This window comes from Lethenteron reissneri, chromosome 60 (genome assembly GCF_015708825.2).
Source record: "Lethenteron reissneri isolate LAM-NWPU_2019-01 chromosome 60, ASM1570882v1, whole genome shotgun sequence".
Classification (NCBI taxonomy): domain Eukaryota; kingdom Metazoa; phylum Chordata; class Hyperoartia; order Petromyzontiformes; family Petromyzontidae; genus Lethenteron; species Lethenteron reissneri.
Window position 1 is genome coordinate 9,255,784 of NC_083838.1, and position 25,047 is coordinate 9,280,830.

The 25,047-nt window shown below is 52.1% G+C and overlaps 1 protein-coding gene across 1 annotated transcript in view; it reads left to right on the forward strand.

Moving 5' to 3' along the window:
- The first annotated feature begins 3,427 nt into the window (after positions 1 to 3,427).
- HAS3 (hyaluronan synthase 3) overlaps positions 3,428 to 25,047 on the forward strand; it is a 29,143-nt gene continuing 7,523 nt past the window's right edge. Inside the window, exons 1-3 of the mRNA XM_061575940.1 lie at positions 3,428 to 4,059; positions 21,721 to 22,344; positions 24,725 to 24,826. Of these exons, the coding sequence (XP_061431924.1) occupies positions 21,721 to 22,344; positions 24,725 to 24,826 (726 nt within the window). The 5' untranslated portion in view covers positions 3,428 to 4,059. The remainder of the gene's footprint in view (positions 4,060 to 21,720; positions 22,345 to 24,724; positions 24,827 to 25,047) is intronic.

A 25,047-nucleotide genomic window follows, 5' to 3' on the forward strand; every position in this document is an offset into this window, starting at 1 on the left:
GAGCGAGATGAGTGGGGAGAGGTAGGAGAGTGCGTGGAGGGGAGTGTGTATGAGTTAGCTTGTGTATGAGTTGGTGTGTGTGAGTTTGTGTGTATGAGTTAGCTTGTGTATGAGTTTGTGTGTATGAGTTTGTGTGTATGAGTTATCTTGTGTATGGGTTTGTGTATATGAGTTAGCTTGTGTATGAGTTATCTTGTGTATGAGTTATCTTGTGTATGAGTTTGTGTGTATGAGTTTGTGTGTATGAGTTATCTTGTGTATGAGTTTGTGTATATGAGTTAGCTTGTGTATGAGTTATCTTGTGTATGAGTTATCTTGTGTATGAGTTGGTGTGTATAAGTTTGTGTGTATGAGTTATCTTGTGTATGAGTTTGTGTATATGAGTTAGCTTGTGTATGAGTTATCTTGTGTATGAGTTTGTGTGTATGAGTTTGTGTGTATGAGTTTGTGTGTATGAGTTTGTGTGTATGAGTTAGCTTGTGTATGAGTTTGTGTGTATGGGTTATCTTGTGTATGAGTTGGTGTGTATGAGTTTGTGTGTATGAGTTAGCTTGTGTATGAGTTTGTGTGTATGGGTTATCTTGTGTATGAGTTGGTGTGTATGAGTTTGTGTGTATGAGTTAGCTTGTGTATGAGTTTGTGTGTATGAGTTTGTGTGTATGAGTTGGTGTGTATGAGTTTGTGTGTATGAGTTAGCTTGTGTATGAGTTTGTGTGTATGAGTTATCTTGTGTATGAGTTTGTGTATATGAGTTAGCTTGTGTATGAGTTATCTTGTGTATGAGTTTGTGTGTATGAGTTTGTGTGTATGAGTTTGTGTGTATTAGTTAGCTTGTGTATGAGTTTGTGTGTATGGGTTATCTTGTGTATGAGTTGGTGTGTATGAGTTTGTGTGTATGAGTTAGCTTGTGTATGAGTTTGTGTGTATGGGTTATCTTGTGTATGAGTTGGTGTGTATGAGTTTGTGTGTATGAGTTAGCTTGTGTATGAGTTTGTGTGTATGAGTTAGCTTGTGTATGAGTTTGTGTGTATGAGTTTGTGTGTATGAGTTTGTGTGTATGAGTTAGCTTGTGTATGAGTTTGTGTGTATGAGTTAGCGTATGAGTTTATTTGTATGAGTTATCGTGGGGAGCGGTAGTGTAGCGGTTAGCGCGCTGCACTACGAACCTAGCGCCCCGAGTTCGATTCCCGCTCACGGCCAACACCTCCCCTAGGTCGACTCAGCCTCAAATGAGTACCCGGTACTGTGCGTAAAAACATCGCCACTAGAGAGACAAAGGCGGCCGGGCGTGGTGCGGGCCACCCACCCCCTTGTGTGCCGTTCCGGCCTTCATAGGTGCTGCTCGCTAGCAGCACTTGCCCCAACAGTCTTTTCAGGCTATACGGGGGATCTTTGTATTTTTGTGAGTTAGCGTGTGTATGCATTCGTTTGCGCATGAGTTAACGCGTGTTTAGTGTGAACGAGTTAGAATAATAATAATTAGATATTTACTCAGGAAATCCACACTTATTATGAACAAATGTTTTCACGAGGATCCTGCTACATTGGGGTGTCAGGGCAACCCAGACCACACTGTGTGTGTGTGTGCCAGGGTAGGTCGACTCAGCCTCAAATGAGTACCTGGTGCGGTGTGCAGTAAGCATCGCCACTGGGGAGACAAAGGCGGCCGGGCGTGGTGCTGGCCACCCAACCCCTCGTGTGCCGTGCCGGCCTTCATAGGCGCTGCTCGCTAACAGCACTTGCTCCAACAGTCTGTTAAAGCTAAACGGGGGATCTTTGTCTTTGTAGGGTAGCTCCGACCACACTGAGTGTTTTTTTTATTCGCTATGGGAGGAAACCCCACGCAGGACACGGGGGAGAACATGCAAACTACAAAGACAAAGATCACCCGTATAGCCTTAAGAGACTGTTGGGGCAAGTGCTGTTAGCGAGTAGCACCTATGAAGGCCTGGACGTCACACGAAGTCGTCGGTTGGGTGGCCAGCATCACGCCCGGCCGCCTTTGTCTCCCCCGCGACGACGTTGACACATCGCGCCACATGCTCATGTGAGGCTGAGTCGACCTACGAACACGAACGACTCACTCACGCTCCAGCGAACATGGGGGTGGACATACTAACTCCTGTGACACACTCTGCAGAATAAGGCGGGAGGGGATGGGAGTGTGACGTACAAACCCCGCACGTAAAATGTGCCCGGGTCCGGAATCGAACCGAGGTGGTTCTTCTTAATAGGCGCGGTCTGGCAGGCGAAGCCCGAGCGTGATGGGTGACACCCACGTGGTGCGAGAGTCTGTGAAAGGGCACTGGGATAGGGAGCAAACTCCCCGTGCATGCGTCGCGTTACAGGGGCTCCCCACCTCCCCCCACCACACACACACTCACACACCCACACACACACCCTCCCACACTCACCCACACACACTGACACTCCCACACACACACTCACCCACACACACCCACACACACACTCACCCACACACCCACACACACACCCACACACACTGACACTCCCACACACACCCACACACCCACAGACACACCCACACACACACTCACACACCCACACACACACCCACACACACACCCACACACCCACCCACACACACCCACACTCACCCACACACACCCACACACACACTCACCCACACACACACCCACACCCACACACCCACCCACACACACTGACACTCCCACACACACTCACAGACACCCCCACCCACACACACACCCACCCACACACACTCACACCCCCACACACCCACACAAACCCACCCACACACACACCCACACCCACCCACACACCCACACACACACACCCACACACACCCTCACACACACACACAAAGTGTTAACAGGCATCGCATACGGGAACAATCCAGCAGCAGAGTCGACGAGCAGGGCGATGAACGGGCAACGGCCACCCCGAGAATCGTCTGTCCGCAATTCCCTCCGAAGCCCGCGATCTCCTCGCCCCCCTCCCTCCCTCCTCCTCCTCGCCTCCCTCCGTCTTCCCGTCCCACCCTCCTCCTACTCCTCCTCGTGGGCTCTCCCTTCTCGCCCCCCCCTCACCACCACCACCACCCCTCCCCACCTACCCCACGAGCATCAAGGCGACTCACCTCCCCCGGCACCCACCGCGACTCCAACCGCCCAACCCGCTCGAAGAAAAGGCGAAGGTCCCCCGCGTAGCCTCGGCACGCTTCTGGGGGCAAGTGCAGTCCCGCGAGCGGCGCCCCACGAAGGGGGCCGGCACGGCGCGTCGAGGCGCTCACACCACCCACCACCACCACCCAAATCCATCCGCAGCACCCCACCCCTTCACCACCCCTCTCTCTACCCCCCTTCCCCCCAACCATTAAGGTCGCGATTAACGTGACTACTTAAAGCCCGATCATTGCATATCGCGGGACCCACTCGCTGCAAGGAGCTCAAAGCAGTGGCGCTCACTCCGGCAAGCGACTTGCAGCGGCAGCAGCAGCAGTGGGTAGCAGCAAGAGTCGGCCACGTCCCCGGCTAACGAGGTTGGAGGAGGGAGGAGGAAAGCTTCCTCTCTTCTTCCCGTGCTCCCCGAGAGAGCGAGAGAGAAGAGTGAAAAGGAGAGAGAGGAGAGAGAGGGCTTCAGAACGCCGGCTGGGGAGGCTGCCGCAAGGCACGAGTTGTCAGCCCCTGGATTTACCTCGCGGCAAACTCGAGTGACCTCGTGAAACAACTAACCAGCAGCCGGCAGCAACAAACAACAACAAGCGTCATAAGCAGCAGCAGAAGTGCCATCAGCACGAACATCAGCAGCAGCATCATCAGCAGCAAAAGTGTCATCAGCAGCAGCATCATCATCATCAGAAGTGCCATCAGCACGAACATCAGCAGCAGCATCATCAGCAGCAGAAGTGCCATCAGCAACAGCATCAGCAGCAGAAGTGCCATTAGCAGGAACATCAGCAGGAGCATCTGCAGCAGAAGTGCCATCAGCAGGAACATCATCATCAGCAGCAGAAGTGCCATCAGCAGGAACATCATCATCATCAGCAGCATTTCGTAGCTTGAGCTCCAGGCGAAGGTCAGTGATGTGCGCCAGTCGCGTGGACCCGGCGTTTTGTGCGGGTTGGTCGAAAAACGAGAGGCGTGTGTGAGTGTGTGGGAGTGTGTGAGTGTGTGAGTGAGTGTGTGAGTGAGTGTGCGAGTGTGTGAGTGTGTGTGTGTGAGTGAGTGTGCGAGTGTGTGAGTGTGTGAGTGTGTGGGAGTGTGTGGGAGTGAGTGTGTGAGTGTGTGAGTGGTAGTGTAGCGGTTAGCGCGCTGCGCTATGAACCCGGCGACACGAGTTCGATTCCCGCTCACGGCCAACACCAGTGACGATTATCTGAACCGGTCCCGGGCCTCCCCTAGGTCGACTCAGCCTCAAATGAGTACCTGGTGCGGTATGTAAACATTGCCACTAGGGAGACATAGGCGGTCGGGCGTGGTGCTGGCCACCCACCCCCTCGTGTACCGTTCCGGCCTTCATAGGTGCTCGCTAACAGCACTTGCCCCTACAGTCTGTTAAGGCTATACGGGGGATCTTTGTCTTTTTGAGTGTGTGGGAGTGTGTGAGTGTGTGAGTGTGTGTGTGTGAGTGAGTGAGTGTGTGAGTGAGTGTGTGAGTGAGTTTGTAGGAGTGAGTGTGTGAGTGTGAGCGTGTGTGAGTGAGTGTGAGTATGTGTGTGAATGTGTGGCAGTGAGTGAGTGTGTGAGCGAGTGTGAGTTGAGTGAGTGGGTGTATAAGTGTGAGTGAGTGAGTGTGCGTTGAGTGAATGAGTGTGTGAGTGAGTGTGAGTTGAGTGAGTGAGTGTGTGAGTGAGTGTGAGAGTGTGTGAGTGATTGTGAGTGTGTGTGTGAATGTGTGGCAGTGAGTGAGTGTGTGAGCGAGTGTGAGTGAGTTGAGTGAGTGAGTGTGTAAGTGTGAGTGAGTGTGTGTGTGTGAGTGAGTGTGCGTTGAGTGAATGAGTGTGTGAGTGAGTGTGAGTTGAGTGAGTGAGTGTGTGAGTGAGTGTGTGTGAGGGTGAGTTGAGTGAGTATGTAGGAGTGAGTGTGTAGGAGTGAGTGTGTGTGAGTGAGTGAGTGTGTGGGAGTGAGTGTGTGTGAGTGTGTGGGAGTGATTGTGAGTTGAGTGTGTGTGTAAGTACCCGGTGCGGTGTGTAAACATCGCCACTGGGGAGACAAAGGCGGTCGGGCGTGGTGCTAGCCACCCACCCCCTCGTGTACCGTTCCGGCCTTCATAGGTGCTCGCTAACAGCACTTGCCCCTACAGTCTGTTAAGGCTATACGGGGGATCTTTGTTATCTTTGTTGTGTACGAGTGTGAGTGAGTGTGACTTGGGTGTGTGGGAGTGAGTGTGAGTTGAGTGTGTGTAAGTGAGTGAGTGTGAGTTGAGTGAGTGTGTGGGAGTGAGTGAGTGTGTGTGAGTGAGTGTGTGGGAGTGAGAGTGTGTGGGAGTGAGTTTGAGTTGAGTGAATGTGTGTGAGTGTGAGTTGAGTGAATGTGTGTGAGTGAGTGTTTGGGAGTGTGAGTTGAGTGAGTGTGGGAGTGAGTGTGAGTTGAGTGAGTGCGTGGGAGTGAGTGAGTGGGAGTGAGTGGGAGTGTGTCAGTGAGTGAATGGGAGTGAGTGAGTCTGTATGAATGTGTGTGAGTGAAGGTGGGAGTGAGTGTGAGTGAGTTGTTTGAGTGTTAGTGTCAATGAATGTGTGGGAGTGAGTGAGGGTGTGATTGAGTGTCAGTGTCTGGGGAGCGGTAGTGTCGTGGTTAGCGCGCTGCGCTACAAACCCGGCGGCCCTAGTTCGATTCCCGCTCATGGCTAACACCGGTAACGATTATCTGTACCCGTCCTTGATCTCCCCTAGGTCTACTCGGCCTCAAATTAGTACCTGGTCCGGTGTCTAAACATCGCAAATGGGGAGAAAGAGGCGATCGGGGATGGTGCTGAACCAACCACCCCCTCGTGTGCCGTGCCGGCCTTCATGGGTGCTCGCTAATAGCACTTGCCCCGACACTGTTTATGCGGCTGGCTGGCTGGGCTGAGAAAGTGGTAAAAGTTCCACGTTCTCGCGCAGAGAGAGGTCGGTTGCATTGTGCGCGCAAGAACACCGCGTGCGTGATTTGGCTGGGCTGCATGGCAGCGTTGCCTTGAGGATAAGGAGGAGGGGTGAATACTGCTCGTGCATTTGTAACACTGATCATGCCGGCAGCTTTAAAGATGGACAGGCAATGGGCCCAGTGGCTCAGAGAGGTCAGGACACGCTAAGCCGGCAACGCTGAGGGCCTGGGTTCGAATCCGGGCCTCTCAGGCACTGCCCGTGGTGAAACTGGGTTCTGGAGCGGAGTGGATTTATTGGCTCAGCCCGGGCATTAATGACTCGCATAGAGACCCATAGACTCACACAGACAGCCATATACTCACACAGAGACCCGTAGACTCACAGAGAGAGCCATAGACTCACACAGAGACCCGTAAACTCGCATAGAGACCCGTAGACTCACATATATAGTCATAGACTCACATAGAGACGCGTAGACTCACATAGAGACCCTTAGACTCACACAGAGAGCCATAGACTCACGCAGACATCTATAGACTCACATAGAGACCCATAGACTCACACAGAGACCCATAGACATAGACTCACACAGAGAGCCATAGACTCACGCAGACATCTATAGACTCACATAGAGACCCATAGACTCACACAGAGACCCATAGACTCACATCGACTGAGCTGTGAGTAGAGCAGCTTCTTCAGTGTCGGGAGGCGGTAGCTTTATCCCCAGCCACCAATGACGGAACATTGAAACATCAAATCAAAGATTCGCGTCTTCGCACAGCTTGGCACCGCTGCAGCTTTGAGGCTCGCGGATGAGGGTTTCGTTGACGTGCCGGGGCGAGCAGACACACGCGGCATCGACTTTGGTGTTGGGCTTCGTATTCCAAGGCGCCTTGCAGCGATGATGAAAGTGTGCGTACTAAGACGATGGTGGTTCAGATAAAAGAGTGGGGGTTATTAAAAGTGGTGGTGGTGTTAGTTGTTGTGACAGTGAGGATGAGAGGCGGCAGTTAGGAGGGGTTGAAGTAGTGGTTAGGGTAGTAGGTTAGGGTGGTGATCGAGGTAGGGGTACTAATGGGAGCAGTAATAGGGATTAGGGTGGTGATAGGGGTTGAGATAGGGGTAGTGATAGGGGTAGTTATAGGGGTAGTGATAGGGGTAGTGATAGGGGTATTGATAGGGGTAGTGATAGGGGTAGTTATAGGGGTATAGTGATGGGTATAGTGATAGGGGTAGTGATAGGGGTAGTGATAGGGATAGTGATGGGGGTAGTGATAGTGATAGCTGACCAGAGTGGTGAAGTATGGACGAGTGAAAAGACCCGCAACGTAATTGTTTATTTACGCGTGCGCGTTGTGGATGTCCCATATGGCTTTGATTGTAAGCACACATGCACACACAAAGACAAAAATCCCCCGTATAACTACAACCGACTGTGGGGGAAAGTGCTGTTAGCGAGCAGCATCTGCGAAGGCCGGGACGCGAGGGGGAGTGTGGCCAACACCACGCCTGGCCGCCTTTGTTTCTCCTGGATACTCATTTCAGGCTGAGTCGACCTAGGGGAATCCCGGGACCGGTTCAGATAATCGTCAGACGCACACACAACAACAGCAACATACTCTTAGTTTTTTTCGGTAAAGTCACGTAGGTAAAAAATAAAATAAAAAATTACTAAAAGTAATAAGAGAAATAAAATAAAATAATAAATCACGACGTTTCAGAGGCAACACAAGTCTCCGTCATCATGTGGGACTGTCACAGCTAGATTTGCTGTATCAAGTGAGGCAGAGATTCCAAGATACAAGTTCTTAAATACAAGTTCAGGGGGGAGGAGGGAGGGAGGGGCTTATCTGAATGTGGTGGTCAATGAAAGGAACGTATTGGGAGGGGGGGGGCTAAAAGAGAGTGAATGTGGAACTGTTGGACCAGTTGGTGCACATTGTAGAAGAGAACGAAAATGCCCATGTTTTTTTACCCACTGTTGGTTGACAAACAAATACAAAAAGGAGAGTACTGTTAAACGCTGGGGATGTTAACACTCGGTAAAGTAAAATAGTGCCTTTTAGTAATTTTTTATTTAATTTTTTACCTACGTGACTTTACCGAAAAAAAACATAAGAGTATGAATCCTTGCAGTCACGAAAGCTTCAAATCTAAAACAACAGCAACCCCCATTCGCCACTAAGTGGCGGTGACATCACCACGGCGCTTGTGCCAGGCTAGGTGCACCATGTTAAGGCCACGTGAAGTGTCGAACGCCCGCTAGCAGGAGGTCACGGGGCAGACCCAGCAGGTGCCACGGGTCGACTGGCCGAGATGAGTGACCGATGCACCACCTGTGCCCCCTACTGTGCCAACTGGCTGTGCTTTAGTCGCCCGGCGCTCCGCTCGTTGTTGTGAGCCATCGCTCCTCTACACAAAAAGACAAATATCCCCCACGTAGGCTTAACAGACTGTAGGGGCAAGTGCTGTTCGGGAGCACCTATGAAGGCCTGCACGGCACTCGAGGGGGTGGGTGGCCAGGGCCACGCCCGACCGCCTTTGTCTCTCCAGTGGTTTACACACCGCACCAGGTACTCATTTGAGGCTGAGTCGACCTAGGGGAGGACAGAGACCGGTTCAGATAATCGTCACTGGTGTTGACTGTGAGCGAGAATCGAACCCGGGTGGCCGGGTTCATAGCGCAGCGCGCTAACCGCTACACTACCGCTCCCCACACACACAGACACACGCACAGACACACACACACGTGCACACGCACAGTCACACACACACGTGCACACGCACGTAGGATTCCTTACGTCCGTAATATCGCTTGCAGCTGTAACGTACACAGATTGTCAGAAATTTCTAACAAAGTGTGGGGTGCGCACCGTATCTGCAGTGCGTGTGTGTGCGCACGTGTTATGGGGAGCGGTAGTGTAGTGGTTAGCTTCACTACGGACCTGCCTTTTCCCGAGTTCGATTCCCGCTCGCGGCCAACAATCGGTGACGAATTTCTGATCCGGCCCTGGGCCTCCCCTAGGTCGACCCAGGCTTAAAAAAGTAGCATTGTGCTGTACCCGGTGCGTAAAAATCAGCACTGGGGAGAGACAAAGGCGGCCAGGCGTGGTTTCTAAGAGCGCTTGCCCCAACAGTCTATTATTGATGTTACTCTGACTCGGTACTGTGGAGAGACAAAGGCGGCCGGGCGTGGTGTTGGCCACTCACGTAGCTCTCTCGTGCGCCGTGCCGCCTTATGAAAGGCGCTGCTCGCTAACAGCCCTTGGTCCCCACAAGAGGAGTCTGTTACAGGCTACAACGGAGGTGGTGTTGGGTCTTTGTCTTTTTTTATTACACGCTTTATTTAACTCACTCCGTCTGTTGTATCCTCGAAACAAATCTTCTAACTCAATTTTTACTCACTTCCAAATATGCTATCGACTGCAAACTTGAAATACCTATGTCATACTGATGACAATACTATATTCTATCATAAAAAATAAATAAATAAAAATAGCATTATTTTATATATGTTACGTTTCAGCTTTGGTCTAATTGTCCACGGTCAACTGACGTTGGCTGTAATTGGCCACGGTCCCTTACGTTATGGCAAGCTTCGGGGACCCTTCCTGGAGTCGTGGAGTTCTTCCATTACTAGTGCGGTACATTTCATTAAAGCGTGTTCACTTGTTTTTTTTTACGTTACCGCTTGCCTCCGCGATGGGCCACGTGCCTACTCGTGCGCCCCCCCGCCCCCTCCGCTCAGAGCGGGCGGCCCCTCCGAGTCGCCCAAGGCCACGGAAAGGAGGAGGCCCCGAGACAAGACATTTGTCCGCCCTCCCACCCCCTCTACCATCTCAATCATAATCCCATCCACAACCGCCCCCGATACTAACTCGAAACAGAGAGTATCGGCAACAGCTGATCGGCATGACGACAGCCACACGCACTGCGCTTAGGAAAGACATCCGCGGAGGCAAACCCCCACCCTCACCCCCCACTCTCCCCACCACCTTCTCTCATCCTCTGCCTAATGGCTGATCCTTGGCTCAAACTCCGCCCCCCACCTTGTCCAATCTTGAGCTTTCTCCCTCCTTCACTCTGCACTCCCTTCTTCAATCTTCAATCCCTGCCTCCTTCACTCTGCACTCCCTGCCTCCTTCACTCTGCACTCCCTCCTTCACTCTGCACTTCCTCCTTCACTCTGCACTCCCTCCTTCACTCTGCACTCCCTGCCTCCTTCACTCTGCACTCCCTCCTTCACTCTGCACTCCCTCCTTCACTCTGCACTCCCTCCTTCACTCTGCACTCCGTCCTTCACTCTGCACTCCCTCCTTCACTCTGCACTCCCTTCTTCAATCTTCAATCCCTGCCTCCTTTACTCTGCACTCCCTGCCTCCTTCACTCTGCACTCCCTCCTTCACTTTGCACTCCCTCCTTCACTCTGCACTCCCTTCTTCAATCTTCAATCCCTGCCTCCTTCACTCTGCACTCCCTGCCTCCTTCACTCTGCACTCCCTCCTTCACTCTGCACTCCCTCCTTCACTTTGCACTCCCTCCTTCACTCTGCACTCCCTGACTCCTTCACTCTGCACTCCCTGCCTCCTTCACTCTGCACTCCCTCCTTCACTCTGCACTCCCTCCTTCACTCTGCACTCCCTCTTTCACTCTGCACCCCGGCCCCCACCGATGATGCTGTGGGGGGAGGTGGGGGGGGGGTGGTGACGGGGGGGGGGATTTCGTCACCCACAGCTCCCACTCTGGGCCCCCTCTCGCAACCCCCAGCGCCCGCGCTCCCCAAGAGCGCGATCCCCAATGCACATACCGCCTCTTCCACTGCCCCCACCACTTCACGTACCCCCCCCCCCCTTCTCCAGCCCCCACTCTATCCCTCTGTCGTGGGTACCCATTCCCCGCCCCTTGAGCATCCCTGCCATCTCGATCACGTTTTCCGTTTTTTTGTTTTTAAAGTTATGTTAAGGGCTTTGATCGAAGGTGATTTATGAATATAAAATGTATATATATCATCTCTTGTCTTCCCATTCAAGCTGGCCGTGAACTTCCTCGATTTGCCGATCTGCCTCGCGAGTGGTTTGCTTTGCACCCTCCAACCCATGTCTCGGATTTACCGTCTCTCGGTCCTTGAACGCGCATCTCTTCTTCACTTTCTCGCGGTCCGAGTTGCTCGCGACATGCCCACGACTCCGTCACCTCGGATCGCCGGGCCAGCGGCACTGCCGCCACCACCAATAACACCGCTACCACCACCACCACCACTACTATTACCGCGACCACCACCACTACATCATCGCCACCACCACTACCATCACCACCACCACCACTACTATTGCCCCGACCATCGCCACTACATCATCACTATCGGCGGAGGTGGGCGGTGTGTGGCCGAGTGGTGTTCAAGGCTCCGATGCTGGTGGGAGGTAAGGGCCAAGGGCTTTGAAGGGTGACACGTGGAGGATTTAGTAGCAGCAGTCGGTGATTGCTTTGCTTGGCTCGAGTGGAAAAGAAAGAGAGAGGAAGGGCGGGGGAGAGAAAGCGGCGGGCGGGCGGGGGGGGTGTGAGATGTGTAAGTAAATAAATAAACAAATAACGAGTCTCGACTGGGGAGGGCTTCTCTCTGACTGAACACGTGGTGCAAATAAATAAATGACTATGACCACCCCCGTACCCCCCACGCTGCCAGCTTACTCACTCGGCTCACCACGAGACGAGGAGCTGCTACGCACGCGTCACCGCGTGTCGTCACGCCGCACGCAGTGACGCGTAGGCACGTGTCCCCTTGCGCGTCACCGCGTGTCGTCACGCCGCACGCGGTGACGCGTAGGCACGTGTCTCCCCGCGCGTCACCGCGTGTCGTCACGCCGCACGCAGTGACGCGTAGGCACGTGTCTCCCCGCGCGTCACCGCGTGTCGTCACGCCGCACGCAGTGACGCGTCGGTACGGGTCCCCCCGCGCGTGTAGGGAAGGGCCGTCGTCCAGCAGTGGATTGGACACACAAGCAAGTGCCTTTTTGATACCCGACGTCAACCAAACGCATTGGCCCAGAGTGGTGAAGTATGGTCGCATATGAGCTACACGGGGAAGTTCCTAGTATCCAGCGGTGGATTGACAAAAGGGAATGCTGTATACGTGAGCACGTGGTTGTGTATGTGGGGAGCGGTGGTGTCGCGGTCAGCGCGCTGCGCTATGAACCCGGCGACCTGCGTTCGATTCCCGTTCACGTCCAACACCAGTGACGATTATCTGAACTGATCGTGGGTATCCCCTAGGTAGACTCGGCCTCAAAATGAGTACCTGGTACCGTGTGTCAGTATCGGCACCAGGAAGACAAAGGCGGTCAGGCGTGGTGCTGGTCACCCACCCCCTCGTGTGCCGTGCTGGCCTTCATAGGTGCTCGCTAACAGCACTTGCTCCAAAAGTCTGTTGGGGTTATCCGGGGTATCTTTGTCATAGTCGGTGAAGGTAAAGATGGTTCCCACGACACGCCTTGGCTCGGATTTAGTTAAACATCTTTCCCATAAGTAATACTTTCTCGTATAAACAAAGGAAGCTGTTGTTAATTGTAATATATATCGCATGCGAACTTACTCGAAAGTGGAGCACAGCCTCCGCGGATTCTAAGGACACGCGCTCGCCCTTTTCAGCACACAGCTTCCACGGATTTCTATAGACGCACGCTCGCTCGAACCCTTGTTAGGGGGAACGCAGCTTTCACGGATTTCCACAGACACACTCGCTCGAACCCTTGTTAGGGGGAACGCAGCTTCCACGGGTTTCCACAGACACACTCGCTCGAACCCTTGTTAGGGGGAACGCAGCTTCCACGGGTTTCCACAGACATACTCGCTCGCACCGCGAGGCTATACTTGACGACTGGTCCCGGCGCGACTAATCGCTGTAGACTCGGCTCAACGTTTTGGATGAAGGAAGGGTGGGGACGGGTGTGGGAGGCGATATTTGAAAATGCTCAGACACAAAACGCCAACTTCTGGATCATTTCCCGACGCGGTAATTCCCAGCTCGGCCCGATATGCGTCCCGTGTGACTCGTGGGACGTCTCCCCCCGCAGCCTTGCAGCACCTATCACGGTCGGTGCTGTTAGCGAGCACCTATTGGGGCTGCCGCGGCATGCCATAGGGGGGAAGGGTTCGTGGCCCGAGCGACTTCGTCTCATCGATCACTGATCTCAACCACGCTCCCGGCAGCAACTCGTTTTTGGCTGAGTCGACCTAGGGGTGAGGCACAACCGTGAACCTCGCTCAGCAGGGATGTTCGTGTGCCGGTGCACGAAGCACGCGCTGCACCAGCCGTGCGTGCCCCACCCCCTCCCTGTTGTGCCCACTTCTGACGGCGAGAGGAGGTGAACCACCGCGGTATTCTGCCTGGGAATGTCGATTGAGCGGCCCTCGACTTGAATGGATGGCAGCCGAGGCGCTCTCTTGTGACTGCAACAGCGGCACCGACGGCGCCTTTGGCTATCTCAGGAAGGCGCGTGGGGTCCACCCTGCTCGCCCACCTCCAGGAAACAAGACCTCTACACATAACACAACCCTACAGAGGACTTTATTGAGATATATAACAGGCGACGTTTCGGGCAATGGATCTTCCTCCTCTTCCATAACTTTTTTGTATTCTCTTGTCGCAGGGAGAGAGGGTCGAATGAGTGAGGCATCGTTGGGGGCTGCAACCGAACACAGCGCAGCCCCCTGATGGAGATGTCCACGTGAGAACGTTGCTCGCTGATCGGTCTCACACCGTGAGGAGGTTGTTCAGCAGTGGCCCCTACAATAGACTGTCCGTGCAAGTACAACCTGGACGAGGTTCCGTCATCACCCCTCCCCCCCCATTGGCTCCCTTCCCATCATCGGCAGCAGCAGTGAACTAACAAAAAACCCCGTTCTCATGGATAGTGTTGGTCGCGAAAGCCTACGTGTTAAAGTACGTGTGTGTGTTGAACTTCTTTTGCGCCGTACGTAGCCAACCGTGCTAATCGGAGGTTGCGGGGAAGGACAACAAACGATGGGTCTCTGTGTGAGTCTTTGGGTCTCTGTGTGAGTCGATTGGTTTCTGTGTGAGTTTATGGGTCTCTGTGTGAGTCTATGGGTCTCCGTGTGGATCTATGGGTTTCTGTGTGAGTCTATGGGTCTCTGTGTGAGTCGATTGGTTTCTGTGTGAGTTTATGGGTCTCTGTGTGAGTCTATGGGTCTCTGTGTGAGTCTATGGGTCTCTGTGTGAGTGTATGGGTCTCTCTATGACTCTATGGGTCTCTGTGTGAGTCTATAGGTCTCTGTGAGTCTATGGGCCTCTATGTGAGTATATTTATGTATGTTGAACTTTTTTTGCACCGTACGTAGCCAATTGTGCCAATCGGAGGTGCGGGGGAAGGACAACAAACTCAACACACAAAAACAAAGAGGGTGACCTCACCCCCTCCTCCTCTACAACCTCCTCCTCCACCAACTCCTCGTGGCCACAATGAGGCTGCCACCCGCTCGGCAGTGCAGGGGCGAAGCGGCGCTTCGAGGGCGCTGTCCGCGGTGCTGAAAGCCGTAGCTCGTTCGGACACGGTATCCAACTGGTCCATTTGGGGGTGGAAGTAGGTTGTTGGGGGGTGGGGTAAAAGGCAGTAAGTAACCACTTCTAAATGTGACAGTACCACAAAATAAACAATAGTACCGTGGTGATTTCGTTTATTTAATGTAAAAAATTGTTAGTCCAAGAAAGTCTCACTGAGTTATTCAACTTTATATATATAATTCAATATGGTCTTGCATTTAAATCATTTGTCCAATTCTATTTAAATGTGGGAGGTAGGTGGAGGTGGGTGGAGGTGGGTGGAGGTCTGTGGAGGTGAGTGTGAGGGGTGGGGCTAGATAAAAGCCAACCTGCACCACGCGAAGGGGTTGACAACTCACATCTCCGCACAGATGCATTCAAGAATCCACAACTCCGCCGTATGCATCGTCGTAACTTGTTGTGTATTACTTGGCGATGTTTATGCGCGAAGTGTAAGGCCAGGGTGGCGCGCCGTGCACACACCAGTTCCCCGACAGCTCCCTCGTGATTGTGATCAGGTTCGCAGCTGAGCGCCAGGAATTAATGTACTCGTCCAATTTGCAGTTAGGTAACTTGATTTATTTGTCATGTATTTTAGTTTTTAGTGGTTCGATTACCTTTACTCTGCACTCGCTATCGTAATTGCCCACTACTCCTCCCTCTCCCCCCTTGCCCCTCCCCCTTTCTTACCTATACAACCTCTTACCACGGAATCTCTCTCCCACTTCAGCAAAAATAATGTCTTGCTGTGGTTTTCCCACCTGATGATGATCGCTTGTGTTGCAATCGAAACGTCGTGATTTATTTTATTTTATACCTACGTGACTTTACCGAAAGAACCAAAGAGTAATTCAGAATAGGGTGTTACTCTTTCTGCTGATAAAGCAGGAGTTGTGTTAAGACGTTCAAACACCAAATAGAAACCTTTCGCGAAGAATAAAGTTATAGCATTAACCACGCGCGGTACGTGTGGGGAACATGCAAACGAGACTTGCTCTGATAATTGTAATCGATGGGCATTGTCTTTGAAAACGATTGGCCTCCACCAGATACAGCCTTCTGCATTGCCTCGTCTCATCCAGTGCCAGCCTCGATTCCTAGCAAAAGGTCTCTATGTGGTGTTTGAACATATTAACACAGCTCCTGTTGTATTATTTGCCAGAAAGGGTTACAACCCTGTTCTTATTTTTATCGAATGTTTGCACAGAGAAGGCGTCGGGAGGCCAGGGAGAATGTGGGTGGGGGGGTAAGGGGAGGGGGATGAGGGGTGGGGGGGGAAGGGTGGGTGGGGGGGAGGTGGGGAGGGGTAGTGGGTGGGGGGAGGAAAGGGGGGGGTGGTGGGGGGGATTTGGGGGGTGGGTGTTTCTCGTGACCACCGTGGATTTTACTTTTTTCCCGAACCGATAATATAACTTCGCGGTTTTCTCAGTGTGCCCATGTGACGCTTCCACGCATGGATTTGTCCTCACGCAGAGCCAGCCACTGGTAACAAACAAACAACACACACAACACACACACACACCACACACACACACCACACACACACACAACACCACACACACCACACACAACACACACACACAACACACACACCACACACGCACAACACACACACCACACACACACAACACACGCACCACACACGCACAACACACACACAACACACACAACACACACACACACCACACACACCACACAGAACACAAACACAACACACACCACACGCAACACACACCACACACACACAACACACACACAACACACACACACCACACACACAACACACACACACAACACACACACATCACACACACACCACACACAACACACACACACCACACACAACACACACGAAGCCTCGCAAACTGTTCTGCTCTCTTTGCGGGATGTTCAGAGCGGGCTCGTGTTCCCATTTCATCATCGAGAACAGAAGCAGCAGCAACAACAACACTATACACTACAATATACTACACTGTATACTACACTATACACTACACTACAATATACTACACTATACACTACAATATACTACGCTAGAAACTACACTATACACTACACTATACCACACTATATACTACACTACAATATACCACACTATATACTACACTATACACTACACTACAATATACTACACTGTATACTATTCACTACACTATAAACTACACTACACACTACAATATACTACACTATACACTACACTACAATATACTACACTAGGAACTACACTATAAACTACACTATATACTACTCTACTATACACTACACTACAATATACTACACTATAAACTACACTATACACTACAATATACTACACTATACACTACAATATACTGCACTAGAAACTACACTATATACTACACTACTATACACTACACTACTATATACTACACGTCTCCCACTTCTTCCGCCAATCCCCTTCACCGGTTTTCCCGCCCTTTTCAAATCCTCCTCCTCTGCACCAATCGGATCAGAGCGTCCTCTACGACAGCTCCCGTGAGCCCCAAGCCGTCGTTGTGACGTGTTCGTAGGGTGAGGATGTCACGACCATCCGCTGCTTCACGCGCACCACCGCCACCGTCGTTGTTATTGAAAACAACAACCCTTGACGATCGTCAGTCGCGACCCAAACGGCAGGAGACTCCCACCCCCTCGGGCTCGATCTTCCACGAGCTCCGTGATTCCACCCCTTCAACCAAACCCGCCTCCCGGTGCCAAAGCAAATGCTGGACGTGACCACGGCGACGTTCTGCGAAGCGCCGCGTTGAACGCATCGATCACCATCGCTGTAGCGTCGGCAACGTCGCCGCTACGTTGGCGTAGAGGAGGGAGAGAGAGAGGGAGGGAGAGAGACAGAGGAGGCCTTTGTGTTATTTGCGTGCACAATGAAGCGAGGTCACGGTCAACAGCAGCAGCAACAACAACTTCTCTCGTGACAATGTTGGCTACGTGTGGTGCGAAATAAGTTCAAAGTGTCCTTCAACGAGACCGCCTACAGCGGAGTTTTTTGCGACGCCCGCGTTTAACCGGTCCGCTCCCGTTACGCAAGACACGCTGCACGCGCCTGATGATGATTTAAAAAAACACAAACCCATTCCCGCGCCCACGCAGATTGGGCCGATTCCAATTCGGCTCCTCTCTGTTCATTGTGCTGGGCGGCGGAGCGGTGGCGCAGCGGTTAGCGCAACTGCACTTGCTAAACGACGGCCGGTAACCCGGCTAATATCAGTGGCGAGTGACTTCTCAACCCAGTCCTGGGCTACCACCACCACCCCCTCTTTCACCCTTCACTAATCCGCACCGCGATCAGTTCGGTGAAGTATGGCCAAACAACCCACGTGACTGACACGCCTTGGGGAGGAAGCCTTCATCCAGCAGTGGATTTGACAACTACTGTGATTGTTCATACAGTGCACTACGCATGCCCGATCGCCTTTGTCTTCTCGGTCCTGATGCTGACTGCACTAAAAACAGGTGTAAGTTTTGGGCTGAGTTGACCACAGAGCTCCAGCGTGCACTGGAGCTCTGTGGATTATGGATGCCCTGTGTACGTGTGAGAGCCAGAATTCGTGTCGTTAATCCCACCACCACCGACGAGATTGTCACCTTTACACAAAGATAAAGACAAAGATCCCCCGTATAGCTTTAGCAGACTGTAGGGGCAAGTGCTGTTAGCGAGCACCTATGATGGCCGGAACGGTACACGAGGGGGTGGGTGGTCATAACCACGCCCGACCGCCTTTGTCTCCCTAGTGGCGATGTTTACACACTGCACCAGGTACTCATTTGAAGCTGCGTCCACTTAGGGGAGGCCCGGGACCGGTTCAGATAATCGTCACTGGGTGTTGGCCGTGAACGGGAATCGAACCCGGGTCGCCGGGTTCATAGCGCAGCGCGCTAACCGCTACACCACCGCTCCCCACGTGTACACGGACATTGTTACACAGGCATTGCGCGCCACGGTGGCTCGGAGATGTTAACTCCCTCGACGGGTATGCAGGAGATCGTGGGTTCGATCCCGATCCAGAAGTCTGCTGTTTATTTGGAGTTTGCGTGTCTCTCTCTCTCTCCGTGATCGCGTGGATTTTTCTCCGGGTCCTCCGGTTTTCCCCTTCCATATTTAGAATGAACGTCACGCGATTAGAGTGTTTGGCTGCTGTTGTAAACGTCCATGTGATGATGATGACGATGATGATGAGCCCACTTCGTTGAGCCAGATCTTCTGAAAACGAGCCACACAGCTCACTGGGCCTCACCTGGTCAAACGAAATAAAGTGTTTCGTTTATTATCACAATCTACAACGTGCCCAATGCATTGATCCAACTGTGGCCGATGAAGCTCTTTCCTCTTCATTGCTCGGCGGTGGCGGCTCGAGGTTTCTCGCCACTCGAATTCAACATCGGCGCACGATGTAGTTTAGCCACCAACTGCGCTCCTTCCACGCAGGAGGAGAAGAAAGAGCGACGCGACACGAACTCTGTCTCTGTTGACTTTTAAACAACTTTTATTGCCGCCAGCAGTAACAGCACTGGAGGCGATTCCGATATGAAATACACAGTCACCAGCAAATAAATAAATGCTAAAAATCCACGCGCTGTGGCGCTAAATGCAGCGTGCGTTGTGGCGGCGGTGGTGGTGATCGCGCACGCCTCTGTTGAAACTCTCTTGTCGTGGCCAGCAGCAGCAACAGCAGCGGCCCTCGACATTTGAAATCGAACTCTTCGTCAGCATATTGCCGTGCTCGCCCAGTGGGATCGTGACCTTGAAAACTAGGCTTTAAGTAAGTCAAGGGGTATAATCATGATTACAATTTTATAGAGCGTCAATCGTGAAATTGTATCCCGCAACACTGCAAGGTGAATTTAGCCGGTCCCTTACGCAGATGACAGAAAAACAAAACCCGCTAACTTAGCAAATAAAAAAGCACAAATGAATGAATAAATAACGAGAAAATCCCCCCCCACTCCGCCCCCCTAGTTAGAAAAGCTAAGAGGTAGTAGTCGTAGTACCACTACTGCCCCCGTGTGTGTTCACACATGCCCTCTCACCGACAAGCCGTGAAGTCTAAAAAGAGCCGCCAAGGCCACGCGGTCCCACCGTCCGTGACGCATTCGGATATCGCCCCCGAGTGGAGAGACTCCAGAATAGTTTAACACGTTGTAGGCTATCGCGACCAATATTATTCATAATAAACGTTTTTGGGTTAGATCGCGTTATTTATAAATGTGTCGTGACCCTCCACCACCCGACACGGCCAATGAGTAAAAAAGTGTCACGTTGACAAAAACAAAATAGTTCACTACTTTAGCCCACCGGTGTGTTGAAGAGTGAATCCACAACATTTACAGTTTTGAGTACGACGTTTCGCTAGTAATTACATCCAATATCATCAGGAAATTTGCCAGAATAGTGAAGCCCTCACTTGCTCTCGGTCTTAAATAGAGCAGCAGGGTGACGTCATCATTTAACCCGACTCTGCCCCCCCCCCCAACCCACCCAAAACTGAACCCCAAGAAGCAATTGCCGAGAGGGTTGTGGACATTAGACTCGTCTAAGAGCCCCAGAGAGATCAGAGACTGACGATGTCACGTAGTAACAATAATGCCTCGCTCTCGCAGAGAGAGAAGACTCAGAGGATTGGGAAAGCAGCAGAAGCAGCCAACGCGGTGATGAGCTGCCAGCGCTGCCCAACAATTTCCCAAGCTCCGCGGCCCTCTGTATATGAAGATGTTTCAGCCAATTGACGAGCAACTGTGCACGGTTTGGCCACGTACGGTGCGGAAAAAAAGTTCAACATACGCACGGGGCATACATACGAATCGAGAAAACCCCACGCATGCAAGGGGGCAACACGCTATGCGTGTATGTATGTCGAACTTCTTTCGCACCGCACGTAGCCAGCCGTCCACGTGTTTTCTGTGTCTGCTGAGTGCAACCCTGACCTCCTCCGATACTGATACAACATCGTCATCACCATCAACGCCACGCTGGTTGGGATTTTTGGGCAGACTCCAGCTTGTTCAGAATGCAGCTGCTAGAGTGCTTACACGACATACACCATTCTATGAGCACGTTACACCCAAGTCCTCTTATCCCTTCATTAGCTACCGGTCAAATTCCGAGTGGATTTTAAGATACTTGGCTTTGAAAGGGCTCACCCCACATCACTTGCAGGAGCATTTATATATTTATATATTGAACTATTCCATCAAGGTCCTGAAGACCTTCTGATGTCCAACTGCTCAGCACTCCCGGGTCTACAGGTTGCGCTCTCTTGGTGATCGGTTCTTTTGTCAGCGTGGCACCCACAAGTCACAGAACGCCCTGCCACTTGAAATCAGGGTAATCTGAGTCGGTTGATAGATTTAAGTCCGCTGAAAACCCCATCTCTTTAACGTGGCCTTGCCTCTGAATGAATGGGGAATGAGTGAGCCTAAACGATGACAGTAACATTGATGACACTAAATGGTGATGAAAGGAATGAATGGGGAATGATGACTGTAAATTATGATGAAAGGAATGAATGAATGGGGTTAATGAGTGGCAGCCAGATAATGAGAATGTGCAGAGGGAAAAATAACGGTGGCGGTGGTTATGGGGGATGAGGGAGGGGGGATTCAGGGGTCGCGTGGTGGTGAGGGAGGGGCACCAAGGAGTGAGTTTGTGAGTGCGGAGCGGAAACTTGGTGAGCGAATGGTGTGAGCGCTTTATGTGAAGAGGGGGAAGTTTTGTTCCAGTGAAGGGGGCGAGAAGGGAGAAGAGCGAGAGAGAGCGGAAGCGTGGATTGAGCGGAAGGAGAAGGAGGAACAGAGAGAGATGGCAAAGATCATCTTTGTCAGACCCCAACCACGAAGCCCCCCACTCCCCTCCCCTCCCCCTCCCTCCCTCCCTCCCTCTTTTGTTACGATCAGAGGAAACAAGAAGATGCTCGGTGTAGTCGGCACTTTGCTTCGTTCATCATTTCGTTTTTTTCTTTCTTTCAATGCTTTGCTTTATGTGCCCCCCCCCCCCTCTGTTTAAATGAAATACTTCACGAAAGATTTCACGCTCTGCTCTCCTCCTTCTTACCCCCTCCCTCTCACGACCACGCAGATGCTGTGCCGCAAGGTGACCTCGGCGCTGCGTCTGGTAGGCACCACGATGTTCGCCCTGGTGGTGCTGGGCGCCATCGTGGCCGCGTACATCACGGGCTACCAGTTCATCTCGACCGACAACTACTACCTCTCGTTCGGCCTCTACGGCGCGATCCTGGCGCTCCACCTGCTCATCCAGAGCCTCTTTGCTCTTCTCGAGCACCGCAAGATGCGCCGCGCCGGCACCTCGCTCAAGCCGACGCGTCGCAGCGTGGCGCTGTGCGTGGCCGCCTACCAGGAGGACCCCGACTACCTGCGCAAGTGCCTGCGGTCGGTCAAGCGCCTCGCCTACCCGGGCGTGCGAGTCGTGATGGTGGTGGACGGCAACTCGGACGAGGACGCGTACATGATGGACATCTTCCGCGAGGTGATGGGTCGCGCCGCCGTTACCTACCGGTGGCGGAGCAACTACCACGAGCTGGGCGATGGCGAGAGCGAGCGGTCGTACGCCGAGGGCGAGGCGCGCGTCCGCGAGGCGACGCTTGGCCACCGCCACGTGTGCCTCATGCAGCGTTGGGGTGGCAAGCGCGAGGTGATGTACACCGCCTTCAAGGCGCTTGGCATGGCCGTCGACTACATGCAGGTACGCGCAGCGTCGTCGTCGTCGTCGGTATCATCATCGTCGCCGTCGTCATCATGATCGTCATCATCATCATCATCGCCGTCATCATCATTGTCGTTATCATTGTCGTCGTCATCATCATCGTCGTCGCCATCGTCGTCATCATCATCGTCATCATCGCCGTCGTCATCATCTTCGTCGCCGTCGTCATCATCATCATCGTCATCATCGCCGTCGTCATCATCGTCGCCATCATAACAATCGTGATGGCGAACTGGTCAAGGGTGCTTACATTTTTGTTTAACACTTACATGGGACCATTGTTTTGAATGAAAAAAGAACGGATACTACACTGTAACATGACAACAAATGCATGTTCAAGGCTTCAAAAAGTCACGAGTCTCCACTTGTTCGCCATTGGTGTCAACACGTGCCTGGAATCTTCTCCAGGTGGTCTCCATAGGCACATTTCTTGTGGCGTTGTTGACAACTTCTCAGAAGTGTTACCATTTCTTTGAAGCACCCTGTACTATTCTTGCTCGTCACTTTCGTAGTGAGAGAGAGCCACTCAAGAGGCGCGTGGATGAACCCACAGGAAGGGCGCTACCTGTAACTTCCTCCAGCTCTGCGTGTGTATGTGTGCGTTTGGAGTGTGGGGAGCGGTAGTTTAGCGGTTAGCGACCTGCGCTATGAACCCGGCGACCCGGGTTCAATTCCCGCTCACGGCCAATACCGGTGACGATTATCTGAATCGGTCCCGTGCCTCCCCTAGGTCGACCAAGCCTCAAATGAGTACCCAGTGCAGTGTGTAGTAAACATCGCCACTGGGGAGACAAAGGCGGTCGGTCGTGATGTGTACCGTTACGGCCTTCGTAGGTGCTCGCTAACAGCACTTGCCTCTACAGTCTGTTAAGGCTACACGGGGGGGTCTTTGTCTTCGTTTGGAGCGGTGGCACAGTGGTTAGCGCACTTAGTTGCGTTCCTTCTACCGGTACCGCGCCTCTCCCTCGGTCGACTCAGTCTCGAACCAGTGCCCGGTGGAATATCAACGCTGGGGAGACAAAGGCGGTCGGGCGTGCTGTTGGCCACCCCACTCCCATTTTTATTATTTGGTCCACGCCTTCGAGAGTGCTTGCTTACAGCACTTCCCCCAACAGCCGAGTGCAAATTTTGATTTAAAGCTTTCGTGACTGCAGAGATTCATATTCTTGGTTCTTTCGGTAAAGTCACGTAGAAGGGGAAATAATAAAATAATAATTTATTTACCAATAAAATTCTCACGACGTTTCGATTGCAACACAAGCAATCATCATCAGGTGTGAAAACCACAGCAATAAAATGTTTGAAAAAAGTGGCGGTTTTTTTCTTGGTGCAGGCTATATGGAGGTGTGTCGGGGGGGGGGGGTGGAGGGCTTTAAGTCTTTTTTGTAAACGGTCTTATTTTCGAATGTGCATGGCAAATTAGAATAGGTTTATAACTCTTTATGACTGGGCTGAGTCCATCAACTCGCTACCCTTGAAACCTGTTTTTTTTTATCACGGGCAGGAGCTGGGAATCTGGGCTCGAACCCAGACCCCCCCCCCCCTTAATCAGGTCCGCTGAAGTTCCATTCCATTTTTATTGAGACGAGGAGAGGGCCTGACGTTACTCTACATAATAACAGACGGCTGTCATCATCGTCATAATCATCCATTCACTCGTCAATAAATAAACATTAAATATCTATACACTTGCACTTATTAAGTGGGTAGCGAATTCAACTAATGGCGCTTTCTACTATTTGTGATGGTTGCTGTTTCTTAGTGTTCAGTTTTATGATCGTGCTGTACGGCGCTTTGAGATGCATGATGAACGGCGCTTTACACGTAAGACTCGTCATTAGTATTACTATGATTTTAATTCCAGCTGTGAAAAGTTTTTTTTTTATGTCAATTTGACTGTCAAGCGACGTAAATGTATCTTTATGCATTCACTCACTCAACCATCCATCCAACCACTCGACCACCCACTGACTCAGCCACTCAGTCATTCATTCACCAATTCACTCACTCACTCAACCGTCCATCCAGCCACTCGACCACCCATTCGCTCAATCATTCACTCACTCAACCATCCATCCACCCACTCACTCGTTCACTCACTCAACCATCCATCCACCCACTAACCCACTCACTCAACCATCCATCCAGCCACTCAACCACCCACTCGCCTATTCGCTCAACCATCCACTCGTCTCTTGACTTCTCAATGGGCTAAACAAAACACACAAAGTGAAACTTGATTTTTTTTTAACTATCACAGATAAGTGTCCAGAAATGTTTTCGATCAGCTGGTCAGTCCGATTCGTCAAAGTTATCTTCTCCATTCCCCCCCCTCCACCACCACCACCACACCCCACAGGTGTGCGACTCCGACACGGTGCTGGACCCCGCCTGCACCGTGGAGATGGTGAAGGTGCTCGAAGAGGATGAGAAGGTCGGAGGCGTCGGAGGCGACGTGCAGGTGCGTGCGGTGACATTGGACGTGGAGATATCCGGTTTACCGATGACTCCGCAATGTACAAGTAACGTGTCCTCCTGGTTCTCGGGTTTGCACCCATAGCTTTAAAAAAACAACAACATACATCGAACGTAACACAGGCATTGGGTCAGACAACATCGCAATGTTTAACACGTGGCAGGCTTTCGCGACCAATGTCATCCATAGTCGATATGTTTTTGGGT